General features: G+C 49.6%; 1 protein-coding gene across 2 annotated transcripts; it reads right to left on the bottom strand.

Moving 5' to 3' along the window:
* Positions 1 to 891: 891 nt before the first annotated feature.
* Positions 892 to 18248, bottom strand: rbpjl (recombination signal binding protein for immunoglobulin kappa J region-like). 2 transcript variants are annotated; one of them, XM_028428795.1, is made up of 13 exons: positions 18112 to 18248; positions 17727 to 17863; positions 15971 to 16118; positions 10072 to 10206; positions 9902 to 9972; positions 9695 to 9810; positions 8344 to 8521; positions 6935 to 7072; positions 5721 to 5833; positions 4772 to 4912; positions 4528 to 4683; positions 4320 to 4423; positions 892 to 1602 (listed from the first exon to the last, which is right to left on the bottom strand). In XM_028428795.1, the coding sequence occupies exons 2-13, from the start codon at positions 17761 to 17763 to the stop codon at positions 1302 to 1304; spliced, it is 1638 nt and encodes a 545-aa protein (XP_028284596.1). In that variant the 5' UTR covers positions 17764 to 17863; positions 18112 to 18248; the 3' UTR covers positions 892 to 1301. The 2 variants fall into 2 exon arrangements, with proteins under 2 accessions (XP_028284596.1, XP_028284597.1); XM_028428796.1 differs by having other exon boundaries at positions 8344 to 8518.
* Positions 18249 to 18712: the final 464 nt, after the last annotated feature.

Below are 18712 nucleotides of genomic sequence, written 5' to 3'. Positions count from 1 at the left end.
ACACACACTCCTGCAGCACAAAGCTGGAACCTCTGAGAGCTGCAGTTCCTCCCGTGTCCACTAGAGGCTGCCTCCAAACGTGAGTCAATCCCCACAGACCTCGTTAAAATGTCCAACTTCACAGCAGAACTAAGCACGCTGGAAGTTTCTTTGTGTTTGTTCCATTTTTACCTGCAGCAGCACAAACATGTCTCCATGACTACAGACACTCCCCTCTTCAGCTGCATCTCACTATGAACTATAAATTCACTTTTAAACATGTGTTGAGTCTCAGCCATCAGACCTCTGAGGGCGAAGTAAAGAAACCTTGTGGAGCCCCGCGACCTGCTGCAGTCTGTACGTGAATTATTACTGTTACAGCTCAGCAACAAAGTGCCATTCACACACACACACACACACACACACACTCCAGCTTCCGTCTGAACTCTCAGTTCAGTGGATCAGATGTGAGGCCGGCAGAGTTTCACGGCTGTTTTCTCTCCACACTTGGCCGCGGGATCGCGTGTCCATCCGGCAGAAAAAACATCCTCCTGCTCGCCGCTCGTCGACCACGCCATACGTTCCTGTTCACAGTTCATTCTCTGCTCCTGGCTGCTTTATTACCCTCACAGGACGCCGAGCACAGAGAGCACTGAAGGTGTTATTAACTGCTTCTTCTGTCATAAACAAAGTTCGTCCTTCGGAGCTGACGGCAGCTAATCATGGTTTCTTTTATTCAAGAATAACTTGTGTGCGTCTTCACTCTCTGCAGGGCTTCACAGAGGTCAAAGGTCGGGGTCAGCGTCAGTTCAACATCTGGTGTTGGACAGAAGAGACTCTGCGCCGCTGAGGCTTCAGTCCAATCATCCACAGAGCAGCTGCACAGAGCTGAAACATTCAAAGACTTTAAAGTGATTTTAGGCACGTTTATTTACTGAGTAACAATTTATAATTTATGTGCAGAAGTCCATATTCCAAAGGTTACACTCCTATAAGATTCGTTTTTCAACCCACACTGAGATCTTCAGATTTATTTAGAATGAAAATTCAATGCCAAATGAATTATTACCCAACAGAACCCTCCACCTCGGCTCCACCTGTGGGTTAGTGGTTACCAGGATTCACTGTTGGTAGACGGCTGGAGATCGGCGGAGATCAAAATTCCCACAGATCCACCTTCCAGGCTTCAAACTGTACATTTGTGTAGAACCACACGTGGTTCAGATGGACCAGCATCCTGTGCTGTCAGCTATGCATTTCAGGTGTGACGATGGAGAGAGGCGACGGCCGGTTCCCTTTAGACACCGACCCACAGTCTCACCCTAACTCTGTATGAAGAGGTGAAAGTTGGCTCTGGTGAACTCCTGATGGATGGTCTCCAACAGGACGTCGTCCTCCGCGCCTCCGTCCGCGCCTCCCTCTCTCCTTCCTCCTGCGGCTGACACTCGAGCTGGCGGAGGCCGCTGGAGTTCGGGGGTGTAGGTGAAACTGAAGGACGTGCGGTAGATCAGGCCGTCCAGCCTGACGAGAGACAGAGGGACGGTGATGAGGCGCCGCAGGCAGCGCCAGCCGTCGCTGAAGACGGAGACGTCAGGGACGACGCAGAGCAGAGACTTAGGAGACCTGAGAGGAGCAAACAGACGTTAAAATATAAAAGTTACATCATCAAGAGTTTTATGATTCTCCATCAGGAGAGTGGCGTTAACAGAGGAGACCCCGGGCCTCCCGCCTCCTCCGTCACCAGGAGGACGCCTGCTGTCCTCCTCTGGGACAGACCACCACACTCTGTAGATGCTGAGCTGATTCAGCTTCATGTGTTACAGGATAAAACATGAACATGTCTGGATGTGATGGACAGAAATAACAACAACACTCAAAAACACAAAGACAAACAGTGAAATCTGATAATTACAGGATTACGTGTCAGACTAAACAGAACCGTGGCTGAACAGCGGACATTGTGAAAGGCCTTTCATTCAGCTCTGCATGGCGGCGTGGGGTCCGGTTCCTAATTGGCTGCAGCTTCTTGTACAAACAGCTCATTGTGGACGGCCGAGTTATTCAAACACGGCTCTCCTGGATGGGAGGGATATTTGCAGAAGCCCGTGGCGAGCCGGTGACCCTGACTTATGGTGCCTCAGCACTTCAGGTGTGGCATGTGAGGTGGACTCTGACGTCAGAGGGGCCGCTTGGCTTCGGGACGTGTCATGTGAGCTTCTGTGAGGGGACGCATGAAGGTCAGGTTCCTGCGGCGCTCTTCTGTAAACTACAGACGCCGAGACAAGAGCGAGAGGCGGTTGTTCCTGCTGCTGATGTCTGACTACAACATAAGAACTCTTTACACCTCGCTCAGCTCCCACCAGTCCCAGCAAAGAGTTCAGAGAACGGACGGTCAAGAAGACAGAAAAAAGAAAAAGTGAAGCTTGTCCTAAAATCAGAACAAAACCTAAACAGCAGGACTAGCTGTTTTTGTTATAATTAAAGTAAAGTTTAAAGCAAAATGATTTATAATATGAAACAGGAAGCACCAGGCGCTCCCAGACCCGGTCAGCAGTACCAACGTGGACATTGTGGACAGCTGCAGGTACCTGGGTGCAAGCAGGACTGGTCCACAAACACAGAGGCAACATACAAGAAGGGACAGGGTCGCCTGTATGTCCTGAGGAGACTCAGGTCCTTCAACATGCTGCAGATGTTTCACCGCTCGGTGGTCTCCAGCGTCATCACCCCCTGCTGTCCTACAGGAGCACATCCAGCGGTAGACTGAGGCTCCGAGGAGCAGCACCGAACGCCACAAGAGCTCCTTCCTGCCAGAGGCCATCAGACTGTATAACTCCTGGTGTTTGACTCAAATTCCTCCACGGCTAAATAGCTGCTTTTGAAATGTGGGTCAGATGAAATATAATCTGGCTTAAAGCTGCTCGCTCATATTTAAACTTTTATGAGCTGTCGGCTTCACAGTCTCACAGTTTGTCCCGTGTGCTGCTGGCCTCCTCCACCTGCTCATAAATATCACGATCAGACTGAAAACAGAAGTAATCAGATTACATGACTGAGAGCGGATTGTAGTACAAGCAGTTACCAAACCAATGTTTTAGAACATGGAGCCAGATGTGAACATTATGTTGAACTGTGACAGGAGGCAGAGCAGCATGCTGACGAAGTCATTAAGACCTCAGCAGGTAAAGCTGGAAGCTCGTTATTGACCTGTTTATGTGTCGGGGCTCCATTTAATGTTCCTTCAAAAAGAAGCTGTGATCAAAGATACAAACATGTGGAGCCGGAGCCTCCGAAACACCATCTGCTGGACGTTAAAGCTGCAGATATAATATTCATAGCAGCAGAGGAGGAAGACCTCAGTGTGAGGAAGAGGAGTCTCTGTGCAGAGCTGCTGGTCCCGGGCGGGGACAGCTGCTGGAGTCTCTGTCTGCAGCGTCCACAAACATTAGACAGGAAGCTTTGGTCCAGAGGACAGAGGAGAGCTGGATCCAGACTCCATGAGAAACAGGAAGAGACAGACACAGCACAGACTGAGAGCCACAGACACAGACTCTGTCACTGTGTGGACACAGACAGCTTAGACTCTGTCTGTTATCAGAGGTGAACCTGACTGTGATGGAGCAGCAACCAGCCCAGGCAGTTCTGCAGTTTGGTCCTCCTCATCTACCTCCACCTCCTCCTCCTCCTCCTCCTCCACCAACACCTCCTCCTCCTTCTCCTCCTCCTCCACCAACACCTCCTCCTCCTCTTCCTCCACCACCTCCTCCTCCTTCTCCTCCTCCTCCTCCTCCACCACCTCCTCCTCCTCCTTCTCCTCTTCCTCCTCCACCTCCTCCTCTTCCTCCACCACCTCCTCCTCCTTCTCCTCCTCCTCCTCCTCCTCCTCCACCTCCTCCTCTTCCTCCACCACCACCACCTCCTCCTCCTCCTCCTCCACCTCTTCCTCCACCACCTCCTCCTCCTTCTCCTCCTCCTCCTCCTCCTCCTCTTCCTCCACCACCACCACCTCCTCCTCCTCCTCCTCCACCTCCTCCTCTTCCTCCACCACCTCCTCCTCCTTCTCCTCCTCCTCCTCCTCCTCCTCCACCACCTCCTCCTCCTCCTTCTCCTCTTCCTCCTCTTCCTCCTCCACCTCCTCCTCTTCCTCCACCACCTCCTCCTCCTTCTCCTCCTCCTCTTCCTCCACCACCTCCTCCTCCTTCTCCTCCACCTCCTCCTCCTCCTCCTCCTCTTCCTCCACCTCCTCCTTCTCCTTCTCCTCTTCCTCCTTCTCCTCCTCCTCCTCTTCCTCCACCTCCTCCTCCTCCTCCTCCTCCTCCTCCCTGTCTCTCTGAACTCACTTGAACATGGTCTCTGCCTCACTGTTTCCAAACCAGACTTTTAGATGAGGGCTGAAGTTTTCTCCGTGGACCTCCAGCATGGCGACGTGTCCTCCACCATTCACCTGCATCAACACACACACACAGTAGTAAACCCAAACAACGTGTTGGTGCGAGTATCTACAGGTTGTGTTGTAATGAAAGTCAGAAGTCGCTCACACACACTCACCTCTAACCCGGTGATAACAGGAAAAGGGGTGACGGGAGTCTGGATGCAGCCCAGACCCTGGTTAAACCTGAACTCCACTGCTTCCACTCCAATGATGGTCCAGCAGGATCCGTCATTCAGCACCACCCTGCTGGGGTCTCTGACACTGGACGGAGCCTGGAGGACAGGGCGGAGGAGGGAGAAGGTGTGACCGGTGGAGGCAGAGGGAACGAGGTGCAGGTGGGAGCCTGAAGCAGGGCCTGACCTGGTACTGGATGATGCTGTCGTTGGACAGACACATGAAGACCTGCGGGTCGTCTCTGAACTGGAAGGCACATTTGTGGAGCTGAGAAACCGGTTCATCCACATCCAGGATGGCTTGCTGCTTGTTGACCTTCCGAATCACCTGATGGGGTCAAAAATAAGGTACTCATAAAACAAAGTGAAAGAAAATGGACCCACAGAAACTCAGCACAGTCAAACAGGAGACACAAAGCTGAACACATCGCTCCCAGGCCTGATTATTGTCCTGCTGCATGAGACACGAGATGAAAGTGTGAAAATAAACCTCGCTGACATGACAGCTGCTGACGAAGTAAACACAAGTAGACAAACCGCACATCCAGCAGGTGGTCTGTGGACCGCTGGAGGTCCAAACCAAAGCACAAGCTCACAGAATATCAAACACCTGCTGATCCAGCTCATCTGTCTGATCCACCTTCACCTTCAGTCCTCAACCACAACCGACAGGCGGCTCATCACACCGACGACTCAGCAGGAAACACTTTCCACCTTCAAACAAACCATGCAGCAACAAGCCTCCGCTGCAATAACACAGCGAGGTGCGGTGTGTGTGTGTGTGTGTGTGTGTGTGTCCACCTTCAGGCCGGTGGCTGTTATGACAGCAGGAGGAACCGTTAAGGGTCTGCTCAGCAAAACGTGAAGGATTCTGCTCAGAGGTTTGTCTAACTGGAACTGAAACTGCATCAGCAGGTTACACAACATACACACACACCTGAACACACACACACAGGACCAGAGCAGCAGCAGCCGCACCTGAAACAGGACGCACGGCTGAACGTTCACAGGAGGAGGACGGCAAATAAAACATGTGACTCAAACGCCACTCAGAGGAAGAAGAACAGATCTCTACATGAGTAACACAATATTTACAACAATGTTGTTCTGTGTGTGTGTGTGTGTGTGTGTGTTACCATGGGTGGCAGAGCCACTCCTGACTCCGTACACACGAACTGGACCACACAGCCGTAACAGATGAAACCTTCACTCAGCACAAAGCTGCCATGGTCAGCACGCTGGTCCTCCACTGCACACACACACACACACACACAGATATGTAACATCACATTTTACACTACAACACACACAGTTATTAGTTTCATATGGTGAATGTTCATATTTGTACAGATGAGCAAAGACGATGTGTGTCTGTCTGTGTGTGTGTGTGTGTGTGTGTGTGACAGTACAGGGTGCTGATAGATGACTGAGGTTTGGGTTCTAGGTTTAGCTGGGAGGTCTGTGTGTTAAATAAATAACCGGACAGATTAGACGAGCTCCTCCAGAAGTGTGCGAGGAAAATCTGCTGAGTCACCGCTCACACACTGACTGTATTTATGCAGGGTGGCCGGCCGGGAGGGGGCGGAGTTTAATATCAATGACGTTTACTGAACTCCTCATCCCTCCTGACACCTCAACCCACGGTCAGCACACAAACATCAGCAGGCTGACATACTGCAGGTTCTGTGTACTTCCTGTTTTATTTTGTAATGTCATGTTAGTTTCCTGCTTCCTGTCCAGGTCAAGCTGTATATATACAGGTTTTCCATTGTTCAGAGCCAGACCGGGCTTGTACTTGTTGGGACTTGTTGGATTGATTGACCCTGTTTTGAAGGACCTCTGTGCAGATTTCTGGGGTGGGATTAAAGATGATGGACTTCAGTCTGAACTGAGGAGGCTCGAAGTACCGAACAGACCTTAGAGTATCTGAACTCTGGCTCTGGAGCCATGGCTGCCCAGAGTCCACGTCCCCCCGTGGGCCCTCAGCGTTTACTTAAACGTAGGTTAGGTTTAAATAAACACATTTTTACAAGACAGCTCTCTCCCATCCCTCTCTGCTGGTTTACTGGTTACCATGGTGACGAGTCCATCAACCGACACACTTACATGCTCTGAATGCACAGAACTACAGGAGGGCTGCATGTGTACACTGGCTCTGCCTTTCACAATAAAAGCTCTTCTTCATGATCATTTCATCTTTATGGAAACATTTTTGATTTAAAGTCAAATAGTCAAATCCCAGACTGACCACATTATGACCTTTTCAGTATACAAAGCATATGTCTGTGTGTGTGAATGAGAAGCTTTGAATGTACTGTACACACACACACACACACACACACAGGTTTACCCATGGTGATGGTGAAGGCCGTCCACTGTCTGGCGCTGGCTATGAAAGCTCCTCTGTCCACGGAGAGGTAACGAGTGCTGACCGTCTGAGAGCGCAGGCGATTGAACAAAGCCACTCTGGAGCAGGACGAGATACACACTGACACACACACACACACACACAGACACAGACAGACACACACACACACACACACACACACACAGACAGACACACACACACACAGACAGACACACACACACAGAGACACACACACACACACACACACAGACACACACACACAGACAGACACACACAGACAGACACACACACACACACACACACACAGACACACACACACAGACACACACACAGACACACACACACACACAGACAGACACACACAGAGACAGACACACACACACTGACACACACAGACGCACACAGACGCACACACAGACAGACACACACACAGACACACACAGACACACACACACACAGACACACACACACAGACACACACACAGACACAGACACAGACACAGACACACACACACACACACAGACACACACACACACACAGACACAGACACACACACACAGACACACACACAGACACAGACACACACAGACACACACAGGGAAACACTTTAGGAACACACATTAAAAACATGCTGCACACAGAGCAGGGACTCAGACTTCAGGACTGGGAACGTTTTACTGCATCATCAGTCACCTCTGACAGACATTAGAACTTCTATCTTTGTGAGGACCCTCATGAAGCATAAGCTTAAGTCCATTTCCAAAAAGTCCTCACACCTAGAGCCAAATCACAGCTTCCATGTGTGCAGAGATGATGTGTGTGACAACGGCATATGCACCAGATGCTAATGAGCTAACAGACAGAATATAACCTGTCAGTGTTCACAGTCACACACACTGCTTGTTTCTCCCAAAGTCTCACATCTGTCCACAATAAGAACAAAGATCTGCACAGCTGATATGAACACATCATGGCTAAATACAAGTCCAGCCTAACACAGGGAAGATACACAACCCTATGCCTCACCACACACACACACACACACACACAGGGTTGAGCTGACAGGCAAAATGGTAAAGGGTCAGTCACCCCACAGTAACCTGAGTGACCTGACGTCATCTGATCTGCTCTCACAGCTGTCAGGATGATGCCTCTCTTTTAGTGTGTGTGTGTGTGTGACCCATCAACTAGACACCCAGTTGGAAGTCATGGCACACAGCGGCCAGTTGTCGATCAACCCAACACACCGTCCTGACAGATTTTATCAAACTAACTCCATATTATATGTAATTACAGTTTGCTTATAAAATGAGGAAGTATCATAACATCAAAGTAACTCACAAGCTACAATTAATCTAAAATGAACTAGAGTATAAATCAAGGAGCTCACGGTCGGCGTTCTTCATGGACTGCCTCTTCTGAGACGGTTTGGAGATGACTTTGATCATCCTGCTCTGGAAGGATCCCACTTCCTGTCTGTTTCCCAGGAAGAGGCGCAGCAGCAGGCAGAAGTGTTTCCTCTTGTCCTGGTCAGAGATGAACAGGGACTTGGCACAGGCGAACATCTGCTGTGGAGACACACAGATGGAAGCACAGAGTCAGTGTGTGTGTGTGTGTCTGAGCTAACCCTCTATTTAAACTCAGAGACAGTAACGCATCCTCAGATGTAACAGACATGAAGCCTCGTTGTATCTGAGAGGCATCGTGGAGGACACAGAGCTGCAGGGTGTCTGTGAGGCTGAGGGACACACACTGTGTTTGCTGCTCAGACCTGACTGTTTGTGGAGTCAACAGTGGTCTGTAATAAAGGGGAGGTCGGTCTGGTCTGGGTAAACACTCTGAGTCATCTGAGTTTCCCAGCATTCATAGCTGCTTATTGCTACCCACACTGTGTATAGATCAAATGATGGAGCCCGTGCTTTTTGGGTCAGGTCCCTCTTACCCCCCTCATGCACCCTGGTCGGTGGACCATGGCTTCGACTTAGAGGTGCTGACTCTCATCTCAGCTGCTTCAAGCTGCAGCCCGCTCCTGTAGGCCACGGCTTAACAAGCCAACAAGACCACATCGTCCCCAAAACACAGGCACATGATCCTGAAGCCACCAAACTGGACTCCTTCCACCCTTTTGCCTACTCTGAGAACAGAATCAGTGACAGCGGGCAGTCCTGATGGGGTCCATGGTCCACGGGGGTGGGGTGCAGTGCAGGCAGACCATGGCTCCCTTCACAGTGAGTCAGTGGCCGATCAGCGCGGCCTCCGACAAAGAGCTGAAGTGTAGGATGTGTTTGACTTCCTGTTTGTGTCACCACACACACCTCCATCTCCTAGAGACCCTGGAGGCCGCAGCGGACAGTAACATTTAAGAGTTTACTCATCTGCAGTTTGTGGCGTCCTGTGTAAATCCACCTGTTAACAGCATGCAGTGAATTCTGGGATATGTTCTGTAGTGAAGGACCCTTCGCTACCAGAGGGAAGAATGACGTGTTTCTTCATGTACTCCCTCTTTAAATGTGTCCTTCAAAGGATGCAGCTGTTGGGCTGAGACACAGCTTTCACTGCTTCCTGTTAACTGCTGAAGAAAACAGACAGTTTCACCTGAACTACATGTGACGTTTAAAAATTAACGATGTCTGTTAGGAATCCGGAGATGATTCTGGGGCGAGGTTGAGTTCCAGGGAATGAGTCTCTGCCATTGACTGACAGGGAGAAGACAACATGTCAGCAGATCTCAGCTGTCTCACCCGGGAGTTGGGCTGCTCGTCGAACACCAGCTTGAACATGTCTGCCTGCGACTGAGTGGAGCTGTCCAGGCACATGTAACCACACAGCCGGTACGCCGAGTCTCCATGACCGGCCGCTGGAGGGAGACGACAGAGAGGAAAAAATTAACAAAGGAGGAGAGGGAAGCTTCACAAGCCCAGGCTGAAGGAGCACGTTTGTTTCTTCACCTTTTAAATGATCTTGCATGACTCTCCAGCCGTGGCCACTGATGTAGACACAGGGAGGAGGACAGAAGAACCTGCAGCAGGAGGAAGAGAATCATTTCACATGGGTACATTTTCATAAAAACTCCATCAAACTCCGTACTTCTGCATGTTTATTAGAGGCATCTTTGAACCTTTTCTCGTTGCCGTAGGACTTCTGGGCGACCTTGGCGTGCAGGATGACGACGGTCTGGTCGGCGTGGGGTTCTCTTCCTGGTTCTCTTGTTGTTCCCTGTAGCTGACAGGCCTGAAACCCCAGGTCCAGTCTCCTGATTGGACAAGAAGGCTGTCAGTCACACCAATCACTTGCAGTAATACCACTACACATTTAAATCTGGCTTGAACTCAGCGCTAACAGCAGCATGCTAACACACTCATAATGACATGCTAGCAGGCTAACATTTGCTTAACAGCTGTGTAATCAATATTTTAGTTGTTGCCATGGAAACATTTGCCAAGAAGCACCAATGATGCTAAAATCCAAACACTAAAGCTGCAGTTCCCACAGTGACCACTAGAGGCTTCAAATACAAGTCAACACTCACAGACCTCCATGTTAAAATGATTTTACAGCAGAAATGAACATGTTCAGAGTGTTTCTGTGTCCGTGAGGACTGTGCAGGGTGACAGGTGGGCGCCTTCATACAGGACTGCCCACCTCTCCTCTACTGGTGCTCCACCTCTTTGCCTATATTTAAAGAGGCTCCACACAAAAACTGTGCATCAGATCATGGATGATGTCAGCGAAGGTTCCTCCATTTTGTATAATTAGAATTCATCACAGCTACCTACAGCTGAAGCCTGCGTGTCATCCACCCTCACATCATAAAGATCTCACAGACATACGGCGTGTCGGTCTACAGAGATGGACGGGCCGAGAACACCTTCAGTCCCAGACACAAGAAAACAAACATGAGCCGTGCCGTGTGTTTGGTTTGTGAGCTGAACGAGCTGAACGTCGCCTTTCATTTCCAACACATCTGCCTGCCGTGTGTGAGCGCCGGACGTCTGCAGCCTCGTTTCTCCGGCATGCTCCTGTTTTCTGCAGCTTGGGTTTGATGCAGGTCGTTGGCGTGTGAGAGGAATTCTCGGCAAACAGCCGCATCATAAACGAGGAGCGGAAACTTCCTCCAACACGTCTTACTGTACATGGACTCTGTTTACTTCAGACTAAACATGCAGCTGTCACCTCCACACATCCATCTTCATGATCAGCAGCAGTGAAATATAAATAAAGCGTGCCGAGGATAGTTTCCAACATGAAGACCTGATGCTGCCCCCAAAGTACCATCAGCGTTTACAGAAGGAACTCTGATGGACCGAAAAAACAGTCAATGGACCTTTAAATGTACATTAAAACACACAGTAATTGTCTTTTTCTCTGTCATTAAATGTTGGATGTTTCCTGTTGTGACAGCAGGCTGACAAAACAAAGCTCCGCTCCCGCAGCTGTCGCCACAAACCGCTCAGGATCCATCATTTCTAATCACAATGACAGATTTTCTGCCTGGAATATTTGATGTAATTCACTCAGAAAGCACAACGACTTCACCAATATGAGCATCAGCCGGCTTTAATGATGGAAAAACCTCCTTCAGTTGGAGCATTTCATTATTTCAGGCTCTCCTTCAGCGTGATTGGATTTCAGACGCCCGGCTGAGCAGCAGGTAACGACAGAACGGCCCCGTGTAGCTCCGCTAACAATAGCTGCTGTCACATTAGCTGTGTTTTCTCTGTGCTGTAACGACGTAATGAGGAGCCAGACGCAGAGTTACGACCCCGGAGCCCAGAGTCTGGAATGCTACTTATAATGAAGGCTGTTGACACGAGAGGAGGAGGAGGAGGAGGAGGAGGAGGAGGAGGAAGGAAAGATGGAGCTGAGTTATGTGACAGAAAACTATAAGACTACAGGAAGACAACATGAATACATACATTGATGTTAAATATTACATGCAAGGTATCTCAGGTAATTAAAACCCCAGTAACACACATGATGAGCCACTATGGGCCATTTTATGTGGATCCTATACTTTACTGGGTGGGCTGGTGGGTCTTCATTGTGCCCACCAGCTTGACACCTCATCAGGTGTTTAGGCCTTTTATCATAAAGAGCCAACGTGGCCCACCCCAGGCTGATCGGACCTGGATGTGTGTCCAGTGTAGCTCACCAACTGTAGGGGCCCCAACAGGGTCTTCGTCTCTCAGCCATACCAAGGCCCTGTTCACACTGGAGAAAGTCAATCCAGCTAGAGTAGGATTGAGCCCAGACAGCCTTTAAGCTGGATGCGTTCAGACCTATTTTCAAATCTGGCTAGCACACACTTGTGTCCGCACTCAATCCGGCTTCATCCAGCATGTTTGCTGTCCTCCAAACCACTAGGTGGCGCCTCGTAATATACAGAGTCCGTTCAGGCCGCGGTAGGACCGCGTGTGCGCATGCGTCATGCGTTTTTTTGTCCCGTGTCGCGCCCCGTGAACCGGAAGTAGGTGGATCTAGCCGGATTGGAATCAAACTGGATACAGCCGGATTCGAGGTGTTCACACTCAGAAAAAAAACATCTGGATACATCTGGATGCGGCCCTAATCCGCTTTAGCCAGATTTATTTCCCCAGTGTGAACGGGGTACTAGTGACTTCACTTTTTACACCCTCTTCATGAGCTCTGACTGCCTTCCCTTGACCTCCCTCAGGAAACTTCCTGTGGCAACAAAACCTCTGCAACCCACTTCCACTGGCTGTGATCCCTGTCTTAGTCCAGGTCCACTCACAATTCCCTGTCAGCTCCAAGCGGGCCTGGATCTGGAGGCCGCCTCCTGGTTTCTGTCCTTCTCTGACAAACAATGGTGTATGTCAGGTCTTCCTTTTGAGTCTGAAGAGGCATGGCTGTAGTGACGTCCTCTTGTGCTCCAGCTCGGCTGCCACACAGCACTTCATCATGAGCTGCATCTTCCCTGTGTGTTAACAGATGTACCCCCGCCTCTTTCTTTACCTCTTTCGTTTATTCACTAGTGAAATGTGCTATAACATGTGTCATCTGGTGGCAGCTTATATTCTGTCTGTGAGCACAGACACTGACACAACCGACAAAAAACAGCGACTGCAGCAAACTAGTGAGGATGCTACAATCTGGTACAGAACCTCTTTGCACAGTATTTCTGTACACGGCCCGACAAACAAACAAACAAACAAACTAAAGATTATCTGGTCAGCAACCAGCCCAGTGCATTCTGGGTGTTGGAGTTTGGGATGCCACAGATTTTTGTCTGTTTCCTCTGCTCCTGTAGAACCAGGTTCAGACATGTTTTTATCTTTCAGTATATCAGGATCACTGTGCACGACCACACCACATAAAAATCTGCCGGTTGTCACTGGACCTAGTGTGAGTGTCAGAGGATGGAGAGCAGAGCGGCTCTTTAAAGCAGCAGGGTGTCGGCTTTAGGTAAAACCCAATAGGTCTGCTGATCAGAGACACATGCAGAGGGTAAGAGGGTCAGGACTGAATAAGCAGGGTTCATGTACTTCCCTGCTCATAAAATCCACCCACAGGAAAGTCCATCCCAGTGACCAGAACCCACGACCGCAGTCACATGAAGGTGGATAGATGAGACACATGGAGGACTCAAGTTACACAGGAGGGATCATAAATGGTGTCCTGATAGGGGACCTGGTCTCTTTCCAAATCCTGTCCTCCATGTACGGAGATGCTGAGCTGCATACTGACTGTTTTGTTCATATATGAGGGGATTCCACTGACCCTGGGCTCCTCTGTTCACTGTTCACACTTGAATGGCTCTGTGTGTGTGTCTGTGTGTGTGTGTGTGTGTGTGTGTGTGCGTGTGTGTGTGGTCAGTCACCAGGGTGCCAGCAGTAGTCTAAATTAGACCTTCTCCTCTTCAGGGGTCAAAGGTCAGTGTACAAGGGGCTCGGATCTTCTGGTATTTCACACCGGGAACACAGAGAGGGAGAAAGTGGGAGGAGGGGAGGAGGAAGAGGAGGAGGAGGAGGAGGAGGAGGAGGAGGAGGAGTTCACTTTCACCTCCAAAAACACAAAGTCTTGTAATGAGTTCAATAATTGTTTGGTTTGTGAGCGAGCTCGACTCAGCAGGTCTCAGCGCTGTGACGGGACCAGAGGGACTGAACAGGCCCCTCACCACCACACCACTTTGTTTTAAGCTCATGTTACAGTAATGAGATTACTTTAGTCAGTAACAGTTACAGGGCTTGATGCAGGCTTAACTGCAGCATGGACTCTGAGGTCACCGAATGAGGTTTAACCCCCTGCAGGAAGAGCTATGTGAAATGATCCTGGACAGCCTAAAAGCATTCCCAGGGAAGCAGGTCTGGAATCTCTCCCTTCACAGCCAACACCACTGACTCCCTCACACCAACAACCACTGCTCAGCTACAGCGCTGCAGGCTGTATGTGGTGACTTATAGTAGAACCTGAGCTGCTGAATCTGCTATTTCATTTTAAGGTCAATATCTGTCAATACCGATGTCTGAGGTTTAGAAGCTGCCCCTAGTGGACACTGGATGAACTGCATTTTTTGTACTTCATTTCTCAGATGTTTCTGCTCGCCAAAGCACAACCAAGCAGCACCTGAGAGCGACAGAAAGCCACATCAGAACATCCTCCTCCTCCTCCATCACGGACAGTCACCATGTTGTGTCTGCTGGTATTCAGGCTAATAAAGGAATAGAGCAAAACATATGCAGTGAGATGTCACCGCTGAGAAGGAGAGGTGACGCAGGTGAAGAACAGGTCGTCATGTTCAGAGTGTTTCAGTCACACTCTTCTCCTCTTTTCACATTAAATTCACTCTCAAGCACCAAGTATCCCATGAACAACATCACATCTCACATTATTTCTTTATCTGACGCTGACTCATTAATGTCAGCTAAGTTTAAATTGAACTCAGAGGAGTAAGAGTAATAAAAGTCTGCATGCCTTCAAACAGATACCAGAGCCGTCCACCCCAACTTGTAAACATGTGCATGTGTGCAGTCTAACCGACAGGGTCCAGTAACGGCCTTACATGCACTCCAACAGGACTGTGAGCCTAATTTAACCCCACCTCTCTGCTTCAGTCCGACACACTGACAGTAAAAAACAAACCAACTATGGACGAAGCATTTGTGATGTCGCCCGTTAAGTTTCTGACTGTTTTGAGGCTCCAACTGTCAACAGTCTGTCAAAACTCCAAATACAGACAAGTGGAGCTGAGGCAGGCGGTAGTGGAAGCAAACATCCACCTGTCACTCAAAGCGGCAACGTCCATTAATTATGAGTCATAATATAATCAACAGGTGACACTAGAAGGAAACTTAACACCCAGAGAGACCAGAAGGCTTCCAGTCAGGCTGTAAACATGTCTGTGAGGATCGACCGCCAGCCCCTAGAGGCTGCAGCATGAACTGCACTTTAACACTTCACATTGACTTCGTGTCTGGGCCCTACAGGTTGCTGCTTGGTGCCATGACACTTACAAATCTGATGTTTATCGTGCTTTTATTTTGAAAGTCAATATGGTAACTTGCAAAATTTAAGTGATTTTCGTCCCTTTGCCCTGGTTCACTTGCAGGATGCCTCGTGTGACACTGGAAGGTTCGTCACTGTAACATTATAATAACTCCTAAAAAGCTTCAACACTTTGTTTGGACCAAAGACAGAGATGCCCTGCCCCCTGCGCCCCGTGCGCCACGCTGCGCCCCGTGCGCCACGCACCACCTCACCTCTCCAAGCGTCTCCGCGCTGTTCAGGTTTCAGAGGATGGGGGTGGGGACTTGTCTTTGTGGCGGTGTAATGCCTCCACTCCATCCCTCCACCGCCTCATTCCAACACCGACTGAAACAAGGAAGGACGCGAGCCCTCTGCCCTCTGCGCAATTTCACGTCCACGCGCTCATTCCTCACGCCACGGTGAGGGGACAGTCTGGGATAAAGTACAGCAGCGCGTGACCTCACCTTCCCTAACCCGGGACAGCGCGCACGCCTGTCACGCCTGGTTTTTTTTTGCACACAGCTCCGTCCTACCTGCTCCATCCGCCGGTCCGCGGTGCGTCGTGTCCGGGCAGCAGCGTCCCCAGGTGAGTGAGCGATCTGAGCGGGTCTGGGGACGGAGGAAGGGGGTACAACAGAGCGGGGTCTGGCTGGGAGAACCCCGGCTGATGCAGCGATGCTTCTGGAAGAGATGAAGAGTCAGGCTGACTTCAGGTCATTGATTATAGTGAAAGAAAAGTGTGAGGCAGGTTTGAAGCACAAAAAGAAGCTCATGCATCATTTAAAGCAGAGACCTGGACCTGGATGAAGTAAGAACTGTAACTGATGGACTGTATTCAGGTCTGTGGAACATTTGGCCCTTTGATCCAGGTTATCTGCTGCTTGTCTTTGCTTTAAAATCAAACAGCAGCTGAACGTTGACACATGCTGCACAGCAGAGGAAAAGTCCGGTTATTTAAGAGAAAATCAGTGTCTGGCGTGTGTGTGTGTGTGTGTGTGTGTGTGTGTAAAGCTTTGGGTTCACACTGGCTGCCTGGAGGTGATGCTCGGTGCAGCCGGTGGCCTTCAGGCAGAGGAGCTGTTCCAATATTTTTCCCCTGTGGAGGCGAATGAAGTTTTATCTGATCTCTTATATCTGCTTCAGGTTTATTTGGTGTAATCAAAGTTTTTTTGTTGATGATGATAAATTAGCTGCAGGGTCTGCTGTGCTTCCTCTACTGTGGCTTAAAGCTTCTTAAAGTTTGGAGATACTTCACTTTGGAGCACTGTGGTGGACGTGGATTAGTTTGTGATGACAGAACACCAGCAGAAGCGACACAAGGTGGAGTGATGCGTCTCCATGGTTACAATCTGTCACACCTGAAAAGTTATGTGTGGGTGAACATGTGCAGTGAATGATGGGTGTTAGAGCGGTCAGTGTGCGGCTTCAGCTCTCTCTCTCTTTAAACTTTTCTCAGAAGTCGAAGAGTTTCTGCTGGATTTAACCGTTTGCAGCGTATATGACCCTCAGTCATACAGGAAGTAGCTGAGTGAGACAGGCGGCAGGGAGACAGTCAGTAAAACAGTCAGGCAGTCAGTGAAACTGCTAACAGTAGCAGAGTCAACATCTGGTTCCAATCTAAAGCCACTAACAAGAAGTGCTGTGTCTTCATCTCAGTATGGGCTCCAGCTGTCACTCAAGTCCTGAACCACCTACAGTACCGACCGCTGGCGGCGCAGAGACCACCTCCTCCGGGTCCCCCCTCCCTCCGTCCTGTCTGTCTCTGGACCGTGCAGCTAACATGTTTTCATCTCAGTGTGAATCCAGTCTGTCAATCACACGGAGGAGCACAGGAGCCTGTTGTCAGAGCGACTCAGGTGTCAGATTAAATCTCACTGAAGTCTCAGATTCCTTCAGGGAGCGCTCCCCTCCTGACTGGTCACGTGACCGGAGGTAAAACTGTACGTTTATGACATGAAGCCGGTCTGTGCACGGCAGCATTTAATGAAGTCCTTCCTCGGTTAAGTCGTCCAAACGTTCCAACAGGAGTTCAGCAGCGGGGTCAAATATCCGTCACCTGTCACCGGTTCTCAACCTCAGGGTCACAACCCCTGCAGGAGGTCGTGGGATGGTTATCAGGGGCCACAGCTCAGATGAGAGAGCGTGGAAATAAGACACCAGACAAGAATTTTGACTTTAATTTAAACTTGCTTGAAGCCATTAATACTTTTCTAGGATTTAAATCTGCTTCAATCACTGTGAGTCACAAAAATACCTAACATTAAAAAACAGACCGGAGTATCCGCCCACCTTTGCTGCCCTGCTCCCTGACCTCCACCTCCTCCATGACAGGCGTGGCCTCTGCTGATTCTAGGACGGGGCGGTCCTCAGGTCCATGGTCACGCTGCGTTCTCAACAGTCTGTGTTTAACTGTGAAACTTTTTGTGCTGTAAAAATGAGACAAACAGACAATCAGTGTCTTCACTCTGCTCCAACGTGTAATCCAGTTCAGGCAGATCCTGGTTCTGTGTTGCAGTTTGATGGTCTGTTGAAATCAGGTGTGTGTGTGTGTGTGTGTGTGTGTCCACGATCACCACCCTGAGCACGCAGACGCAATTCTAACAAACTCTAACTCACAAACTGACCCTGAGAACTGCAACACAAACACAACACAAAGCAACAGCAGAAGTCCGACCTGGAATCAGACGATCGTCCTGCAGCTTCTCGGTCCTCCTCCTCTCTCCGTGTCACTCCGTCCTCACTGTGTTCACGTAAAACACCCAACGATCAATCAGCCAAACCACAAACTGTAACACGTCCTCATCAGCCTGCAGTAAGAATGGGCTGGTGGAGGACACGTGTGTGTGTGTGTGTGTTTGCACTCCATCCTGGACATGTTATCTAACGTGGTGTGTGTGTGTGTACATTACTGTATCTCAGTGAGTGTGTGTGTGTGTGGATAAGGAGATAATCACCTGTTCCTGGGCTGCAGGTTTCTCACACACACCTTCTGTTTGAATACAAAGTCAGTGAGAGGAGAGTTTAGACGTCAGTGTCACACAAACATGGCAGCTGACTGAAACCTGACATCAAGTCATTCATGTAAAAAGGTGATTTCCCTTCAAAGCTGCTGTGACTGATAACCGTCTAACTCTGCAGAGAGGGAAACCAGGAGGATTCACTCATGTTTCAACATAAACAAACACATAAATATGGCGGTTAGACTGAACAGCTCCCCTGGTGGCCACAAGCTGCTATAACATGCAGCACTGAGAAGCATTTTACAGCTTTTATAT

The sequence above is a fragment of the Parambassis ranga genome, chromosome 18, assembly GCF_900634625.1.
Source record: "Parambassis ranga chromosome 18, fParRan2.1, whole genome shotgun sequence".
Classification (NCBI taxonomy): Eukaryota; Metazoa; Chordata; class Actinopteri; family Ambassidae; genus Parambassis; species Parambassis ranga.
This window is presented reverse-complemented; position numbering and strand designations above follow the sequence as displayed.